Source organism: Manacus vitellinus, unplaced genomic scaffold, assembly GCF_001715985.3.
Source record: "Manacus vitellinus isolate BGI_N305 unplaced genomic scaffold, ASM171598v3 scaffold_4_pilon, whole genome shotgun sequence".
Taxonomy (NCBI): Eukaryota; Metazoa; Chordata; class Aves; order Passeriformes; family Pipridae; genus Manacus; species Manacus vitellinus.
The window spans coordinates 7,917,743-7,937,616 of NW_021940604.1; the positions used below are offsets into that span (position 1 = coordinate 7,917,743).

The following is a 19,874-nucleotide window of genomic DNA, read 5'->3' on the forward strand; positions in this document are numbered from 1 at the left end:
TGCCACAGTTATTAAACATGTCATAATTTCTGGAAGGCTCATTTGTCTTACCACTGGCTACATGTCTGGAGGGTAAGAAAAACACCCTTAGCTCTAAAGGAAATCCTTTTTCAAATCTGATGTCTTAAGGATTACAATCCTTGTTCTTTTTGAGGATGTTGGCACCAAAGGCGCTAAGGAAGCCGGGGGATGGTTGGCACTGCATGCCAGTTCCAGTCTTTCATCTAGCAGAATATCTTCACATCAAAGATATCCTACTCTTTACTGAATATATTTATTTATTTACTTATTTGTTGCTGAAGAATTAGGAATCTTTCCACAAAGCTCTGGGCACCCTGCCATCACTTCAGATACACAAAGATTTTATGTGTTTCAGAGAACCCCACTTCCTACCAAAATGCCACCTTCGTTCAAACCTCAGTCCACACAGGACCTACTCATCCAAACTCCAACACTCCCCAAGTGCTCCTCCAGAAACTAACACTGCAGAAGTGAAAGACTGAACATCTTTTCTCTAGATAGATATTTTCTTGTCAGTGTTTTGCTAAGTGCAACATTGAATCCTCTATTCCAAACGCCAAGAGTTTTGTTTTCTTTTTCCAGCAGCATGATACAAATCAATCATCAATAAACCAATAATTACAGTGCCTTAAAACAAACAAACACACAAAAAAGCAAACAAGTAAGCAAAAAATCCCCAAAACCCAAAAAACACACCAAACCAAACCACACCCATGCACAGTATCACCCTAGAGAGAATACTGGAGAAGACAGAGAAACAATATTTTTCAAATGCGCAACCAGAAATACCCATGGAATAAAAAATCAAAGGGAATTTTTTTTTTTCAAGTGGTAGGAGCATGTGGGAAGTACATGGAATACCTCTCTGTTCATTTTTTTTCTTTTTCATTATAAATGACTATGTTCTGGTGTTACTCAGGTCATGCAGGACCAGGTTGCTGTTGATCTAACTGCTGGATCACTCAAAGGATGCAATAAGTAATAAAATTAAAAAGAAAGGTCTTCTAAGCAAATTGCTTCACAGGGAAGTAGTTTGATTACTCCAATCACTGTCAATTTCAGCCTTCTTAAACTGTCTCAAAATATAGTGGAGAACATCTCAATTAAGTGAATATGAGTGATACAAAAAAAATCAGTAAATTATATTTTGTTAACAAGACTTTCTGCTCTGCATATGGGATACATTAAAATTCTAACTCAGCACCTCGAAGAGTAATTATATTTTTATCTACATATACACAGTCATCTCAACAATATCAACTCCTCCCAGAAACATTCAGACACCACTAGGATTGTACAATCAAGGACTACTGAAGTTAGGAAATGCCACAGTTAACCTTCCTCTGGCCTTTGTGCATAGATAATTGAAAAAAAAAACCCTCAATTACATAATCACATACTCATTTTGGATCTCATTTAGTTCACAGGAAGGACAAAACACATGAAATAAGCAACTTTGCAGTATCCTGCTTTACCTCAATTCTTCAAAGTGTTACCCTCAGCCTTGAAGCAATTCCAGACCTCTCCTAAGACATAAACACTGATTTCCTCACGAGCTTTTCTCTGGTGTTCATTAGTATAACATTTGAACATTTCTTCAACAGTTATTTTAATTAAAAAATTACATTACTGTGAGGGAAGAAGTATTCTTAAATTCATTTTACAGAAGTGTAGCTGGGGAATATCAAGATCAGAAGAATCTTCTGATGTTAGGTATCTCATTTCAGACACACAGGACCTAACTTGTGATTTCCAGCATTATACAGAGGTTAATACAGTCAAATACAGTTCCTCTTCACTTCAGTTGCAATTACAGATGCAAATCATTCTATAGGTTTAAATTAGGCACAGAAAATGAGACTCATTGAAGACAGCCATGAAATTCATTTGCTTAGCCACCCCTAGCAGAAAAGAGCCAGAGTTTTCTAACATAGCCTTCAGCCACCCTAGCAATGAGATTTTCTTGCGATCCAGTACCTCATTTAGTGTACATATTTTACCTCTGGCCACAGTTTAAGCAAAGACCTTAAAACCTGTTTTCAGCCTCATACCACATCTGCTCTGTCCAAAGCTGGACGCCAATGACAAAAAGTAGGTGGTTTTGTAATAAAAACTGCATCATCACCGTGGATGTGAAAATGGAAAAATCCATAGGCAACCTGAATTCTTCCATTCTGTTATTTCCAAATTACTGAATTGACAGCTTTCTAGCCTTAATGCTTTCTTTAAATTATTTTCTTAGCAAAGTTTTCTTCTGTTATTTAAAATAAGTCAAATTTGAAAACCACCCTTGTGTGACAGTCAAAGGAAACCTACTCCGCTCATCTACCACACAGGTATCTGACATTTCAATTGAATTAGCAAGTGCCGATTCTAGATTATCATTCTCTATTGCACTAGCTGAATCCCAAGCTTTCCCCACCTCCACATAAGACAGGAGATGAGAAAGTAAAAATATATAAATGTCTTACTCTCTGTCAGAATTGGTGTGATTGAAGGGTTGTGTTACTTTAAAGCAGTAACAGACAAGTAAGAGACATTTAAAAGCATGTGACATTTCAGAAATAAACATACTGTGTCATAATTAGAAAAGACAGATTACAGGGATATGGCGATATTTGTATATAATTGGGAGCCTAGATATTTACTCAAACCTCTCTTATTGCTGCTGATAAAAAGGTGCTAACAATTAAAACCATTATTCATTCAAGTCTCATAGAGATATATTTTTCCATGACCAAAGCAGCCTTTACTCAAGAACAATTTACTTAAAGGGTGGACAAAGGCTCTGTGCTATTGGGCTGGATTTATAAATCTGTCAGCGCACACAGGCAGTACAGGAGATCCACCTGCACAATTCAAATAAACACAATAACGTATCAAAGTTTAAGTTGCTTTTTAAACATATAATGTTTTAGGATAATTTTTATCAGTCATTTTTATCGCATATAATTTATATTATTGTATTTTTAAAGTAGTGTTCGAGAATAGGCCAAGTAACTTTATTTATAGCAGTATGCAAGCACGGGGTAATGGTCAATCCTACCTCCAAACAATGTATCTCTGGTGAGATATGATAATGCTAACTAGTATTACTTTACTTATGAAAGTTCATACTATATGGAGAAAAATAAAACATTTCACTATTATTACTATTTAACACTTATATTATTATGATATTATTACTTCAAGGGGACAACCCTCTTGGAGTAGCTTTAAAAATATAACGGGCAAATTGTTAACCTTAATGAAAACTTTGTATGTGTAATACATACCATAACCCCAAGAAAGGTCCCTAAGGGAACATATTCACTAGATCATTGTTTAGACTGGGCATATCGGTCTTCAGTGTTTTTCATAATTGTTGACAAATTGGTAAGCATAGCCCAACACTGATATCTAATGGTGCAGAATGTCTCCTTGCATTTGAAGTAACTTGCTCTTGAATGTATAGACTACCTCAGCCATACAAAGTCTACCTGCATAGCATTTGACTATCATGATATTTGTTACCACTGGTACTTGTATACATACCTCTAAGTCTACACTCTGAGGCTGTAATTATTATGAGGAATGATATAAAAGGAATAATGGGGACTGTTGATGAGAACTGTTGTGAGGGCCAGTATAAAATACTGAACCACAAATATAAAGACAATTAAATTATGACAAACTGCAAAGAACAAACTGCAAGCACCACAGAAGAGCTTCTCTGCACGAAACAAAAAGTTTCACCAATTGCTATTAAGTAATTTCTTTTTGTGACTCACAGCATTCATGTTTTCATGACCAGATTCTAGTTTAAGACCTTCCTTTGTTTTTACAATATGTAACATTACTTTCCATTCTGCTGTCATTGTATCATTTCTGATATTGAATTCTGTAAAGGAAAACTAACAGAAACCTAATGTGAAATACTACAAATTGCTAAGAGACTAGATTTTTTTTTAAGTTTGGCTTGATCCCTGCTAATAGAAGATGTTTCTACAGATTTCCACATATTTCAAGTGAATAAACACAGTAGCTGATTAAGATAAGAAGCACTGGAGACCTCACCCTAAAGATTAAAACTCTGGCCAGGCTGAGCTGTCTTCTCATTAGAAACAGAAACTACAGTAAAATATGAGGAAAGCTCAAAAACTCATGCCACTATAATCAAAAAAAATCCACTTCAAGGGGAAAAAGAAAGCTTTCTTCTGCATGTTAGGATTAAAAAGCAGTCAGATTATGGATGGATGGGTAGGTAGAAACAAGAGTGGATGTCTGGATTCTTATGATACTTTAAATGACTCTGCCAGTTACTGAACAATCCCCAACCAGATGCATTAAACCTAACTGAAAAAGAGGATGATACGTCAAAAATGCTGGCTTCTCCTTGGCTTAGTTTTTGAGTGCTGAGAATGTTATTTCCCACCAAATCTCAGAATCAGAGGTTCTCTGACTCCTGCAAATGTTACTGTGTCCTGCACAAAGCATGAAAAGTGCTGGAAGAAAAATTCAGTAATACTCCTTTCAGAAGAGATTGTGCATCTGAGTTTTTTGCTGGAGCTCAAGTCAGTTCTTAAGTACCAAGAAGGGATTCACATGACATGGGGATTACACAGACAAAAAGCAGAATACAAAAACCTCTTCCATTTCACTGGGTGAGATCACAGTAATCTGCAGAGAAAACCCACAAGTTACAGCATATAATCACTGGCAAGTGTACATAGCAACTCTTTTTAGAGTTCTTTAAGCCTTTTTCCTTTCTGAACAGTGAACAGCAATGATGCAGCACCACACAAGTTAAATCTTTAAAGGCATGGGGCACAACTTTGGCTTCCTCTGACATAGGAACATTGTTTGGCTAAGACACGAACTACCAAGTACTTTCTATTTGGACATCTGGGGAGGGATTTTCCAAAGAACTCCACAGTGATGTACATCTGCACTTATTCAAAGATAGTAAAACCTGCATTGACTTTGGTGGGACCCAGTAAAATTAATGATACGTAATCCAGTTAAAATGGAAAAACGACCAGACCATACACAGTTGAACATTCACTGAAGAGTTTTTTTATATCTTATTCCAGAAGTTGTGCAAAAATATTTCAAGGTTAAAGCATATTTGTCTCAATTTCACCACTCTTAAGCACAAAAAAGCAAATTGCATGATTGTTGTGAGATTATTTCATTATTCTTTCAATCATGTTATTACTAAGTTTTTTTCTTTTTTTGGAAAAAAATCTCTATTTAAGAAAATTCGTTCTTTTAAGAAAACACACTGAAATTTTAAAATGAACATAATTTTCTCCTTCAAATTCAGAGTATTTATTACATCAGAAAACTGATTAGGATGATAAAACAAGATAAATGTTTTGAAAACAACAGCTTTAAAAACTGGACTCTTCTCAGCTACATATCTGATACATTCCATTGCTATGATGTGCTATTCAGAAAGGTTTTATGCAGCCAAGCATTTTTTTTCCAAATAGAACAACTTCAGATACTTTCGTTGAAGGTAACAGTCAAAACAGTCAGTAACTACAGGAGTTGCCTGAAAAAGGATACTTCTATCACACACATCAACATTGCTGAAAATGAGAGGAAGAAAATCACCTAAACTAAAAGACAACCGACTATGCCAGATATTATTTGCAGGTAACTTCTAAGTTACCAGTGTTTGGCAAGAGATTTAAAAATTGCTCATTTGGTACTACCCACACGTGAAAAATGTGAACATTTTATTAGAGGAAAGGACTGTATACATAGAGAGATGTTTGCCTTTTTAATCCTCAGTACTATCTTATGATTGCCATGGGCCACCAGAAGGAGAAATTTATTATTTTACCAATGCAACGTCTTTCTTTTTGACTTCCATCAAGACCCTTCCAAGAATGCAGAAGGGTTAAAAGCAATTCACTTGTAAAGCAGTGAAATAATCACTTAACAGAAAAGCAATTCCTCATATGCATAGACAGACAGAGGGAAGCCCTGACAGGTAGCATTTCTGATATACATGCCTTTGCCAGTTCCAGTGGCAATATCTTAACCAAAGCACACCCAATCCAAAACAAGATCAAAATACTAGACATCATGGAAACAGTATACTCCCAAAATCTGACAGGTCAAAGAAAAAATCCTGTACTTTATAAACTACTTACATAAACTGTAACCAGAGCAGCTGGTGCACACAGCATATTTGAGGTACTGGGCTTACCCATGTGAGCGAGGGGGTTCATTATTTTTATTGTTACATTTCCTTTAAATATCTTTATCAGTCAAACAATTTTTGTTTTCTAAAAGCCCCACAACCTGTAACTCACTGTACGAACGATGCCTTTGTTCAACACCAACATTTGCTCTCTTGTGTGTATATTAAATACATACTCGAAAAATAATGGTTCTCTAAACCAATGTTAAAATCCAACATGAGTTGAACACCATTTAGGTGATTTGTTGTTCAAAACATTGGATAGGTGGGCACCCACACTCAGCACAAAATCTCTCAGTTATTTTAGATTTCATTACAAAAGACATATTACTGGTGTTCCTTTGTGTATTTCTAACAACTCATCAGTCAAGATGATTTCAAGATTCTCTGTATGCTCCCAGTTTCTGTAAAGTGCAGTATAATATATGACTAACATACTTTGAAAGTGGAAGATATTTAGACAGAATCAGAAGAAAAAAACCACTAAAATATTCAAAATTTAAACCTGCTTAGAGACCTTTCCTGTAAATTGAAGACGATGAGAAAAAACAGTTGTCCTCACAACACAAGAACAAATGTCACAGAGGACTGGGTCACTTGTACAAATGCCTCTGTGATAACTTCAACCATGAGGTCTTTTTCTCCACCTAAATAGCAAGTTCTGATTAAAAAATGCCTTCAGCTTCATAGTATGGATTTCTCACTGAACAGCTCTTAATTAAAAGAGCTGCGAGAAGCCAGAGCATGCATCCGAACAAAACAAACTCTGTTCAAGATAGGGAGTCGCAGCTTTCTGGCTGACACCCATTAAGAAGCATATTCATGAGGGAAAAAGCTGGAATTGGGAAAAACTCTGATTGCTTTGTATCCTTTCAAAAATTAGGTTAGCTGTGTGACAATCTTTTCATGGATTTACCCTATGTTCTGCAAGAGCTAACTCTTGCAGATATTTAGCCCTGGAAAAAAAAGCAGCTGTTTTACAATGTACTGGGAGACAGTTGGACTACTTTGGGGATATCCAGAAGAAAAATGGTTTCAAGAATAGGAACTAACTTTTTGTCACTCTTTAATTGAGTAAAATATTTTCCAACACATGTTTTTTCAGTCTACAAGAACTTTCAAAAAATAAGTTCTCTGAAAATATGCCATGCTGACATTTCTACACAGTATTAAGTATCTTGCATCTTAATAGATATTGCTGCAGTTTTAGAGCATTACTCAATCTGAGTTACCACTGTGGTGGCCTCGATTGTCAAATTTGACTATTTGCAACACTGGAATTTGAACAAACCAGTAAATAACTGAAAAGATGTTCAGAAATTGCTGAAAAGGAAATTCACAAAATGGGAATTGGTAAACATGTTTGGGGGCTGAAATCTTGAGGACAATTAGCAAAATAGTTTCCAACCAACAAATTGAAAACAGTCAGCATACTGTTCATGTGGCTGTAGTCCCAGACAGTAGGGTAAAAAACTCAAAAAAACCCCTACAACATGGAAGATTAAAACTACAACATGAAAGATGATAATAATGGAGCACAAGTTCATAGTGGTACCAAAAAATTGTGACTGGAATTGTGTTTAGGGCGGAAATTGGTTTGATCTTTCAAGAGAAGGCAAACAAAATTAACTACTGGAGGCGAGACTACATAAGCAGTCCTCTAACTATGAATTATACACTTAATTTTCCTGTACTGCAGCAAGAGTTAGAGCTTAGTCTGTCATTTACAGGAACTGAGCAGACCAAGAAGCACTGAACCCAGACAAAAGAAGAGGTGTTCCTGGAAGTCCTCCCTTCCCTTGATATGGGAATTTATATTTTGGTTCAATGTATCACTGTAAGGGATGTACTTCTTTGATGCAACTTACCATTATTACACTATTATTTTCATTAGCTCTGTAGAAAATGTTTATAGTATATAGCTAAAATACTTCATTTTTCTCTCATAGGAGAGATACTTTTCCCTTCCATGAGGAGAAGAAAAAATCTGGAAACAGTACAGGTAAGTTATTTAATCAGAGGTAATTCATACACAATCTTAACAAGGAATGTACTTTTCTAGGTGAGTTTTCTTATATCATAGTATCTTACTAAATTGTAGCTACAAGTCCATGATTTTTTTCCATATTCTTGAAAAATAAAAGTCATACATACTTTTCTTCATTTTAGTATTGTATATCTATCTCAGACATTTTTGTGCTGTGGTTGTATAAAAATGCAAATTTTAACATTTTATTATCAGGAAGTGATAACTGAGGCCTTGATTTAGTTAGTTGCATGTTACACCTTGTGTAAATCACTTAAGCAATCTCATTAAGTAACCAAATCCTATATTCTAGCAAAACAATCATTGACATAGCAATAGGCATCTCAAATCTGCAAGATCAGCTCTTCTGATTGAGAAATGCTGACTTTACAGTGGTAATCACTCACTTCTAAAAGGTCCACTGGGATATTAAATCAACCATTTTAATTACTCAGTATTAATTGTGATGCATACTGAAATGTGCACCACACGATTGCTAGACCTGTATGTAAGGAACTTTTATCTGGAAAGCTTCTATTCCTAATCAACATCTTCACTTCATGATGCAACACTTGTCCCATAACTAATACATGCTATAAAAAAGTGACATTCTCAAAGAATTCAGTCTTTTAGTAAGAGAGAAACACATTTTGCTCTAAAATGTTCATTCACATTATTGAAAGGAACTGACAAATAGCATAAAGAATTAATTTTTTAAAAAAATAATAACCTTTATCAAGGGCAGCCTTTTGTAAAGCACAGTCACAAGTTATCTTGGGGCTATTGTTGGATATACCACTCGGGTAGGTACTTTTATTATCTTTTGTCACAGACAAACATCCAAATTGTTGTTGGCTATGTTTTTAATTTCTAACAGTGAACAGAAAAAAATGAGTCAAAAATAATTTATAAATGGATTCTGAAATCCTTTAGGTCATAAAGACTGGACCTTCAGCGCCAGATTGTTCTTTCTTTAAAGGTATACTCCTTATGGAAAGGTAAATTATTTAGCCTATGTTCTAATAAAGGAGTGCAGAGACCCTGTAAGATGAGGTCCCAGTCAGCCTTGAAATTCTGTGATGTTTGAGTGTATTCCATGTGGGTTTAGCTATCAGTGCATATCAGAGGAGGGGGAAAAATCACCGTGTTTTTAAGGCAATATTGTTATGGTTACTGCAAGGAGGTCCAAACGCTTTAGGGAAAAGAATTATCAACACCATAAAAAATAATAGCTGAAAAAAGTAAACAGAGGCAATGAGAGGCAGGTTCCTGTGACATTCATTCCAACAGTAATTTACTTTTACATTAACAAATTGTCAACTAGGGGAAATACAAGAAAGCCAACTAGCAATTTTTTCTCTGCAAGGTTTGTATGAACAGAAATTCTACACACATGCCTCAAGCCAGGAAAAAGGGAGATATTAAACAAAACATGAAGAGGATTGCTTTTCATATGTTTTGCTTAAGCTAAATTAAAATATAAAAGAAGACTGACAGAGAAAAGAGAAAGAATAAAAATACTCGAGAACTATTCATTAAATACACAGATTCCTTCTGACTAATCTCCCAATTACTTATGATGTATGTATGCCTGTGTAAGGAAAGAGACTACCAGACTGAACATTTTTTCCAACTTTTTATGTTTCCTGAGTTTTTCCATAGCTTTCAGAAACATGAATTTCCATACTTGAGTCAGGGATGGCAATCTCAGTCACATTTACCCTACTCAGCTGTTGCTTTTCCTATGCACACCTGTTCCCACCCGTGGAATGCCATGAAAGAAGCTTCACAAAGCACCAGTAATAATGTTATAAAATCATTCCTTGCTGTATGCGAGGATTGTGCTGACTGACAGGGTTAATGCCTTGGCACTTCGGTTCTTGCCGTGCACATGGTAAGAAAGAGGAAGATAAGGGAATGTGCTGACAACCATTTCATCAGTTGCTCAGTGATAGGATCTTTGGCCCCTGTCTGGGGTACACAGCTTGAGACTTGTGGTGAAAAAACACACTTCCTGACTTGGCTGTTCCAGATAAAACCCAATCCATTTTCACGGATGGCAAGGTCACTAACTCTTGCTGCTAGGGCTGGTGGCATGAGCAATACTTCCCACCATACTGACTTCCCATCTCTTATTAGGCTGTTGAACCCACAGGTTCAATCTGAAATACTCCCATAAACGAGGGAGGACTTAAATCCCTCCTTTATCTACATAGGCCCAATTAAGGAGCACAATAGACAGAGATGATCTGATATTGGGATCATCATCAGCCTGCTTTCAGTTTTATTCTTTTTTCTAACCTCTCCTTCTTGATGAATTAAATATAGTACAAAATTTTGCTTTGAATCACCACTAAAATTAAAATTTCAAGGCTTGTAATAGAATTGAAACTACTCTTTGGTGAACTTCTAGGAACTGATTAAACCCTTTTGGGAACATGGAAACGTGATTACAGACATCAGTGCATTTTACCAATAGATGACCAAAACAACAAATCCTCACCCTGGCATTAGCTACAGTCATAGTAATTCTATGATAACATCAGTATGGGGCATAAGAAATAGTATAGTAAGAATTACAAATGTCCTCATGGCTTTACTAAGATAAATACTTTCCATATTCTGAATAAAACTAAACATGGTTGCACAGCAGTCAACATTTGAAATGTCTATTGACTCTTACGTAATTATATGTTTATTAATGACATAAGAAGGTAAACACTCTTATGAGGATGTGATCTCCTCAAATGTTCAAGTGTTCAAAACTTTGAAAGTCTAATACTGACAAGACACTTGAAAATTAGACTGGAAAGTAATTATGCAAACTGGAATCTGCTTTTAAGGTCACTGAGAAAACTCCAGTTCTTCTCCTGGGTTACCAGAGAGAGCACAGACAACTCCAAAAGATAGCACAATGTTAAAACATTAGACATTTTGCTATGACAACTGAAAAGTGAAAAGCAAGGGGGGACTAAACTGAACATTTTTGTGAGGCTATACACACCCAAAGCAACTGATTTTTACTTTCTGTAGTGAACTGCTGCTTCCTTATGTGAGATAAAAATGAGGCCACTGCAACAGGACAAACACCAACACAAATTTTAGGCAGAGCAAAACCACTGTCATATTCTGAGAAGTGCAGTTTCCAAAGGATCTCCTCATTTCCCAGATTTTTAACCAAAATAGATTCTACAGGGCAACGATTACGGAAGCACTATAGAAATAGGGAAGTTTGGAAATTATCTAATGTATTTCTCGGCCCCAAGGAAAGAGGAATGTAGATTTAAACCATTTCTGGCAGATATTACTACACATTCCCAAGGACTGAGATTCCCCAGTCTTTCTTGGCAGTCTATTCCTCTAAACCTTTTGATGAGATGTCCTCCCTTCATTTACCTCGCTGTAATTTAGGTCTATTCTTTTTTTCCCTTCCAACTGCCCAGAAAGATCAGTCTATCCCTTCCCACTGCAGCTATCTCTTTAAATAATCTCAATTTTTATGCATTCCCCCCTCTGACTACCCTAGACCAAAAAATCTTAGCTCTTTCAGTCTGCCTTCATTTGTTATGTTTTCCACAACTGTGTTCACTCTTGTTCTCTTTTGGGCTCTCTGAAACCAATGAAATGTACGTAGAAACAAAACGTTAGGAATGTCTGAACGTGATATAAAAGTAGATTTAACTAATTCTGTTTAAAACACCCTCATTCTAACATCTCAGCTTCTATACAGTCCTTTCACTGGAAGATATGTAAGCTGTTTACAACGGAGGCGAGATATACACTCATCACGGGGAAACTGAGGCACAGCTAAATGACTCACATAAGGCCATCAGAGACATCTGCCCCAGAGAGGAACGGAAACTTGTCAAGTTACTAACTGAGCTGTGCTGTAACTTCACCCCGTGTCACAACACATGATGTTAAGCCAGTCTGCCGAAACAGTTATGGCTGCTGAGATTTTAACTAACATGTTATATTTTTATAAATTATTTTCATTTTAATAATTTCGTTGTGTTCTTCTATTTCAAGTGTCAAAGTCCATTCATTGATTCCTTTGAAGTATCAGACCTGTATTTTGGGACTGTGCTTTTGCTGCACCTGCTTGTCAGGACCTTACTTATCAATTTGTGGCTAAACATTGTTTCCACAGACCATCCCACTCCTGTTCTAAATTTTCTGCGGCGTAATCCTTCTCCTAACCTTTGTTTCTGAAAGCAGGCCAAGTGCTGTAGTTTTTCTCAAGGTAAACAATAAAATTATTACTTTTGCATTTTTCCATGTCACAGTGTGACTGATATCTTTATCTTAATGAATAGCCCCTTAAATAATCCCTAAAACCTAGACCTGATGATCTTAATCCCTCGCTTGTATGTAACCTCCTCTAGGCAAAGCTTAATAAGCCCCAAAAGCTTTCTAAGCTTACAGCTCACTTGAGAGGCTGGATGAATGTCAGGCTTCATGGTATTTCTACTGTAACTTTAGCAAAGCTTAAGCTGCCAGAGAGATTATGAATACCATATGAATCCACAGCCAAAGTGACCAATACCTTTTAAGAATATGAAATAAAAAATGCAGGAGCAGCAGTGTTTCCCACTTTGTGTGTCTTGCTCTATTAAAAAAAGCAGATGAAAATATTCCATTTTCCAACATAACCTATGCTTTTACATCAACATAAAAAGAAATATGAATCCTGGGGGTCTACAGGCAAGCACTGCCAAGTGACAGGTTCCTGTAAAGGTAAACAGCAGACTACCTATCATCTATTTCACTGTTGAACAGCAAACATTTGTCTATTGAATGTGGGCATTTCCAGGGTACCTTATTTATCTACTTATCATTCAGACAGATAGGGAAATATCTTTTGCATTTATTGAAAGGTTTGAAGATTTCAAATCTGTTCCTGTGGAGTCAAGAAAGGAAAAGCCCCCACAGGGATGCACTTGAGATGTAAAAGACTCAGGTTCAGGTCTTTGCCCTGATTTCCATCAGAGACCTGGTTCTGAGTTTCCTACATGCCAAGCCAGTGCCTGAGAAAAAAGCATGAACAGTTAGAGGCTGGAACACTTTGTCTGCTTTTACCAATCCAATGACACCAACCATTTTATTGCTGAAGTGGTTAGCCAGGGGCATATATGATTTCATAAAAACACATCTTGGAGTTTGGCACAGGTCTTTTCACCCAGCTACTTGTTCAGCACCAGCACAGCTAGCGATGGCATGCTGTGGTTAGCTGAATGCACAGGTGAGCCTGTGGTTGGCTTCCTCTGTCCTCACAGCATACTGGCTTGGACCTTCTGCCTCATGGGACTTAGGCTTGCCGTGTCACCTGCACTTTCAATAACTGAACTGTTATCGAGACGAATTAGCAAAGGCTAATAATCTTTGGGTCTTAATGTTCTAGTCACCAGATAACAGCCCACAGGACATGTAAATTAGATCAGGTTTTGCTGATTTACTTCATGCTAAGGATGGCAGCTGCACGGCCCAGGATCACCGGGACACAAAATCTGCCAGCCAATGGAGTCATAGGCGAGAGCAGATCCCAGGTATTCTTCTGGCTACACAATTTAATGAAAATGAAGAACACCTAATAAAGTGACATGAATCTGGAAACTGTTACTGCACAGCAACTGCATTGTTTTTTCTCTAAAACAAAAAAAAGTGCGGGTATTAAAAATGTAAAAAAATGCACCTTTTACCTAAAGAAAAAAAAAACATTATCAAAGAAGCTAAAAGCTCTTGCTATATATAAACAATCCTTTTTTCCAATGGCAAGTCTGTAAAAGCAAAACTACTCATCCGATATGGAATCAGCAGAGCACAAGCTGCTCCAAAATGCTCCAGAATAAACTCCAGAGATTTTTTCCAGTAAAGCAGTTGGAGCTCCTAAAATACTTTGCACTCTAGTGGTTAGGACAAGACATTTAGTAAATGAAACCTCTCATTCATATATTTAAAGAAAACAGTTAGAATGTATTACATTCTGCTGAAGTGTCATCACAGATCAAGATGATGTCAAGTTAAAACTGATTCTTCTTTACAGTGTATTATTATCTCAGATACATATAAATTGCTGAGGAATGTTTCTATTATATGAATCATAAAAGCATTTAAAAATAATAAGCACACTACAGTTATTTTACAACTTTGAACTAGAGTGAAGACTTACTGAATACATAATTTACAGGCACAAACAGTACTGTAGAAAATAGAAGAGCTACATGATTACTCACAGTATTCCAAAAATTAGAAGAAATTCAAAAGAGATAGGCAAGGTAAACACAAATTAAGAATTTGAAAGAATTAAAAAGAAAAAAGCCAAAGGAAAAAATAGTAACAATTAATAACAAAAATAATGAGTAACAAAACAAAGCAAGGCAAAATGATTAAAAAAAAACAACAAAAAGAAAATTCAGTGGTAGCAGAACAAGGTATCAAATCACAACTAATTACTATAATGCATAACTTTCATCAAATTCTTATATTGTACATAATTCAGTCATACATAAGCATAATCCTCAGTCATCAAAACATTGGCTCCTAGACCACTTATTTATGGAAGAAGATAAATTGGTGACTTACCTGCTTGCTGCATGCATATAATATATGTGGTAAACAAAATGAGACAGTACTGCAGCTTCCATTTCCAGTGATAGCACCACATTTCACTTACATGAGACATCCTGTGGGGGGGAAAAAAAGCAAGAAAGAATTCAGGGAGTTTTCCAAGAAGACAAGAAAAAGAACACTGTTGTTAGTCAAACAAGTAACTAGCAGTAAATAAAGTAGCACTTGAAAATTATGGATGGCCCTAGTATTGCTTAAATGGGGACACAAGTCTGCCAAAAAGGGTCAGAAATTATATTGTCTGGTTTTTAGCAGACAACAAAGTGTAAGACTGGTCAGCATTGGGCTTCTAAGCAGATATATGTGGGTGGTATTTCAGTAAAAGAAACAAGAAGCACAGTCTGAATGAGTTAAGGTGTAGGGTTCTTTTTAAATACTTTTGCTTAATTTACTTAATTTACACATATAAACACATTTATGCTATTTAAACATATATAATACATACATATATAAAGATGGTAGGTGATCATTTGCCTCCGCCCTTAACAAGGCTTTCCATCTTGCAGTGCTAATATTTTGACAGTTATAACATTTTCTGCTGAAAGCTTTTATGAAAATCCTGAAACTTTCCTTGCCAAAATCTAGGAGCTCATCTGTGCTGCCAATGAAGTCAGGGACAGCTTTATTATTTAATAAAACAAATGCAATTATATAAAAGTCTCTATCAGTTATAGTTTGAAATTGAAGCTTCCTTTCCCTTGAAGCATACAGGATATTTAATGGCTAAACCAAAATGTCTCCTCCATAGTGAGCAGAAAAGGAAGCAAAAAAGACTTAATAAATTTGGACGGGTCTTTAACCAGGTATCCAAAATGAACGGTGTTCCACTACATTACCATCTCATCTTCTTCAACAAGTTAGCGGCAAGCAAAAGGAAGCAACATATAATGAAACACAACACACATTATTTTGACCAACTCCTTCCCCTCCTATTTAGTGATGATAACTGACTTTTGTTCAGTAAGATATTATCTACCTATACTGGGAGAAAACTTGTTTGCTCCACAGACACGGCTGTGAACCTGCCAGTGAAAGCTGGGGGCAAATATAAAACCTTTCCCAGTATCAGCTTCTGTTTCTTCCCAAAGCAGAAGCCAAACTTAATGCAGCAAGATAAACCACTATAAAGGAACAACTGATGTTTCAGATTAAAAAGTGGTAGTTCATCAAAGCACCCCCCTGGGCCAGACGCCAGTGGGCCCAAGTAAATGGCACTTCAGCAGACTGCTGAAGACTGCAGTCAGTCAGGCTTTCATTTAGTGCAGTGTTACACAGCACAGGTATCTGATTACAAAAGAATTTCAGTTCTTTATGGGTAGTTGTATCAAATTAAGAATCTGAAGCAGACTTATTTTTTCTGAAATACTGTAAAGTCAAACTTAACAAGTGTTGAAGACAAGCACAGAAAACACTGGGCTCTGAAATACAAGAATCTCTTTGATGAAGCCAGACACACAAAGTAACCAGATTATCAAACAATAGAATTATTGTCCTTCAACTTAATATCCAAAATCCCTATTAAAATTTCAGACAAGAGAATGCAGAGGTTTTGAAACCATTTCTGTTCAATGTATACAATTCATAAATCCACAGTACTTTTAACATTAATCTAGAAAACACAATTTGAACAGAAGTCCTTGTAAGATACAAAATCAGTTGCACACACATGCAAGCACGTACAACATACGTATGTTTTCACAGAGTGGGGAAACGGAAATGTTGAGGCTAGCAGCATGACATACCAGAGATACAAGAGAACACTGCTCTTCCTACAGAAGAATTCGCAGGTACTGATGAGCTACATGCCATCCTGCTGCATAATCTACGAACGCAAACGTGTAGAAGCAGTTGCATTACTAGTTTTTGACCGTTGCTTTGTTTTGAGCAAGCACAGATACAGTTATCAGACTAGCAAATAGCTGCAAACAATTATTTATTAACTCAGAAAAAAAATCTGTGTTGGTTTTTATCAAACGGAAACATTGTCTGTATCATCACTTTTGATGTCTCTGAACTCAGCCAAAGTTTTTGCTCATTTAACAGCTGGGGAATCCAAGACACCAAGTTTGAAATACTTGAGGAAAAATAACATGACAAGCTTCTACTGCCTAGGTCTGGTGTGAATCTACCCAGTCACATTGCCTTTAGTGCCTTTCTTAAAGAATATGAAATTCTGCATTAGTCTGAAAGAGGTATTTAATTTGGCCAATTTGATATTGTTAATGTTCACTTGCATTGCAGTAATGCTTATGAGGCCAGTACTTCATGGTACTCCCTGGTGACAGTTTACATTGTTTCCTCATCCTTACTTATGAAAGTAGTACAAGTTAAGAAAGATTTCAAGAACATGGATAATCAACAACAGAGCAGAGTATAAATAAGTGCAAACAGTAGATTTTTCCCCAGAGAAAAAAGCTAGATAGTTATATAATTGCTATTAAAAAATATACAATTCCCCACCAAAATAAATAAACAAATATGTAAACAATACCAAAACTGTCTTCTCCACTTACATTTTTTACAGTTGAAGGACAAAACAATTCTCTTTACACTACATCATCTCAGTTGACAAGAAAGGTTTATCAAACTCACACAAGAATGACCACAGGAGCATGCTACCAAAACACTCCACTAATGTGGGCACCATGAGTCAGAACTGTTTCTTTTGGAGAGGATTTTTGGAGAACTATTTTACAAAGCATAACCTCTACCTGAGTGCTACAAATAAGTGAGGAAATCACTTTATTTATATATTTGAGATATATATGATATATATTTGATCTTGTGGAGATAAAAAGTCAAAATTCAGAAAACTGCCTACAGCTTTCCACTGTGATGTGTCACACCCTTGTCCACAAAAGAAATTGTCAGGGATGGAAGTCAGCTAACACATTGCCAACAAAAAGGCTTCTTCCACGACAAAATCCATCTGTGATATTTTTTAGTGTGACATCCCAGACAATTACGATAAGGTATTGTAGTAACTGACAAATAAATACTTCCAAGACATTAAAAAGACAGCCTAGTTGCAGATAATATTCACCTCTTAATACTCACTATGTTTATATTTATTTTAAAGTTCTTTTTCTTGATTATATGTGTTAATTAACATCTAGAAGTGAATCCAAACAGCATACGAATAATTCAGTACCAAAAACTAGCAAACAGTTCTGGGCTAGTTTATAGCTTATCAAGGGATGATATGGTTCCCTGACAGCACTGACTTGATGGCTCTTTGGTCTTGTGTTATTATTTTTAATAGTATTAAAAAGATGTGTTCTGTCATTTAATATTCAGCAGCAGCACAGAGAATGGCTATCTGCACAGCGATGTACTAAAACACACCATGAGTAAGCAAAGGGACGGATCTTTGTTCACAGCAACATATATGGATTATTTCACTCTTTAGCTTTGGTTACATTAAAATTGCGGAGAGCATACTAAGTGTTCTTCTCTATTATTTTCTTCTCTATTTTGTATCAATTTAAATGAAAAAGCCCTGTTCTGTCTCCAGTTGGTAACAGACTAGCAGTTCTGAAGAAATCATTGTAAAGTGTCAAACAGAGAACCAAAACATTTTACCTAATATATTTGGAAACTATTAGGACACCTATGGTAGAAGCATATCCATTACAGCTGGATGTAGTCTCAAAACAGCAATCCCTCATAACATTTTGGGGTTTTTTGGCCTTCTGTGGAGTCTGATAGAAGAAGTACTATTTTTTTCTATGGACTTGCATTTCCTATAGTAGACACTGTGTGATACAACCACTCTAGCTACCAATTCAGTAAAGTCCAGTCCACAGCTACTTTTATTTCCTATAACATAAGGAGACAATGAGCTTATTCACAATTCATTCCAGAAGAGCAAAACAGACATGTAATTTATCTAAACCATAAATGGATGTAACTTGACATAGTCCAAGATGGGATTACTGTAAGTTTTACTACATCCAACTACTAAATCTTTTACTCTACGTGCCAGCAGCCAACTAGCAAGAACAACATCATCACCTTTTAGGGAGTACACAGCTCCGCAAGACAACATACACAAAATGTGAATGATCCTGGAGCATATCATTCGTATACTGTACAGTCTCAAAACATGCAATACAAATTTGAATACACCATCTTCCTTGTTCAGAGCTTTGTCAAAGTTCCCTGAAGTAACATGTGAATTCTACAGTGTGCCTCAGGCACACTGACATGACTTTCTTTGGTCTTTGACATGTCTAAAGTTATTAAGGAAAAATGTTGCTGACACTTTAAAATTAAAAGAAAGATAAGATCAATTTCACAATTTTTTTTTTCTCACAGAGGTTGTAAACAAAAATACTTTAAGCTTAATCACTCTCAAGTGGAACTACAAGTAAAAGGTGATGGCAACTCACAGTTTAGTTCACAAAGGTTAACAGAGGAGTTGATTTTAACTTTGAAATCCTTGCTTTAAACAGTAGCGCAAGAATGTCTTGAAAGATTAATTACACAATACCCCTTAAAAATTTCATTTTGTTAAGCACTACTTGTTCCTAATTATTCTTACAGTCAACCTTGAAAACACTATCATGCTCATCAAAAGAGATGAAAAAAAATTAAGACTGTTCCTTTTAATTTGAACAGTATCAGCTCTATCAGAGCCATCTAAGTCCCTTGGCTTTCCTTTCAAAAGAAGCTTTTCCAAATTGCAGGTAACAAATCTGCTGGTTGTTTCCAACTCAGTAGCACTGCAACATCAGGTCTTTAGGAACTCCTTTTCATTTTCTGCCTCAACTTCACGGTGTACTGTGTGGACCCCCTACCCTCTTCCCCTTGTACGGATTCCCTCGGGTTTAGCCACAGGTCTTCGCTCTTGACTGCGAACGCACCGGCGAAACGTCAAACACCAAACCTCAGCACTTCGCCTTACCGTCGGCGAGAGACAGTCAGTAAAGGAGAAATATCCCGGGAAAGGCGCCCAGAGGCCACGGCACCAGCCCCGCCCGGGGCCAGGCAGCGTACGGCAGGAGG

The 19,874-nt window shown here is 36.4% G+C and overlaps 1 protein-coding gene across 1 annotated transcript in view; it reads right to left on the bottom strand.

Moving 5' to 3' along the window:
• The window catches only part of ADGRG6 (adhesion G protein-coupled receptor G6), a 114,395-nt gene that overhangs the window by 86,476 nt on the left and 8,045 nt on the right, over positions 1 to 19,874 (bottom strand). Inside the window, exon 2 of the mRNA XM_018078311.2 lies at positions 14,823 to 14,923. Within this exon, the coding sequence (XP_017933800.2) occupies positions 14,823 to 14,922 (100 nt within the window). The 5' untranslated portion in view covers position 14,923. The remainder of the gene's footprint in view (positions 1 to 14,822; positions 14,924 to 19,874) is intronic.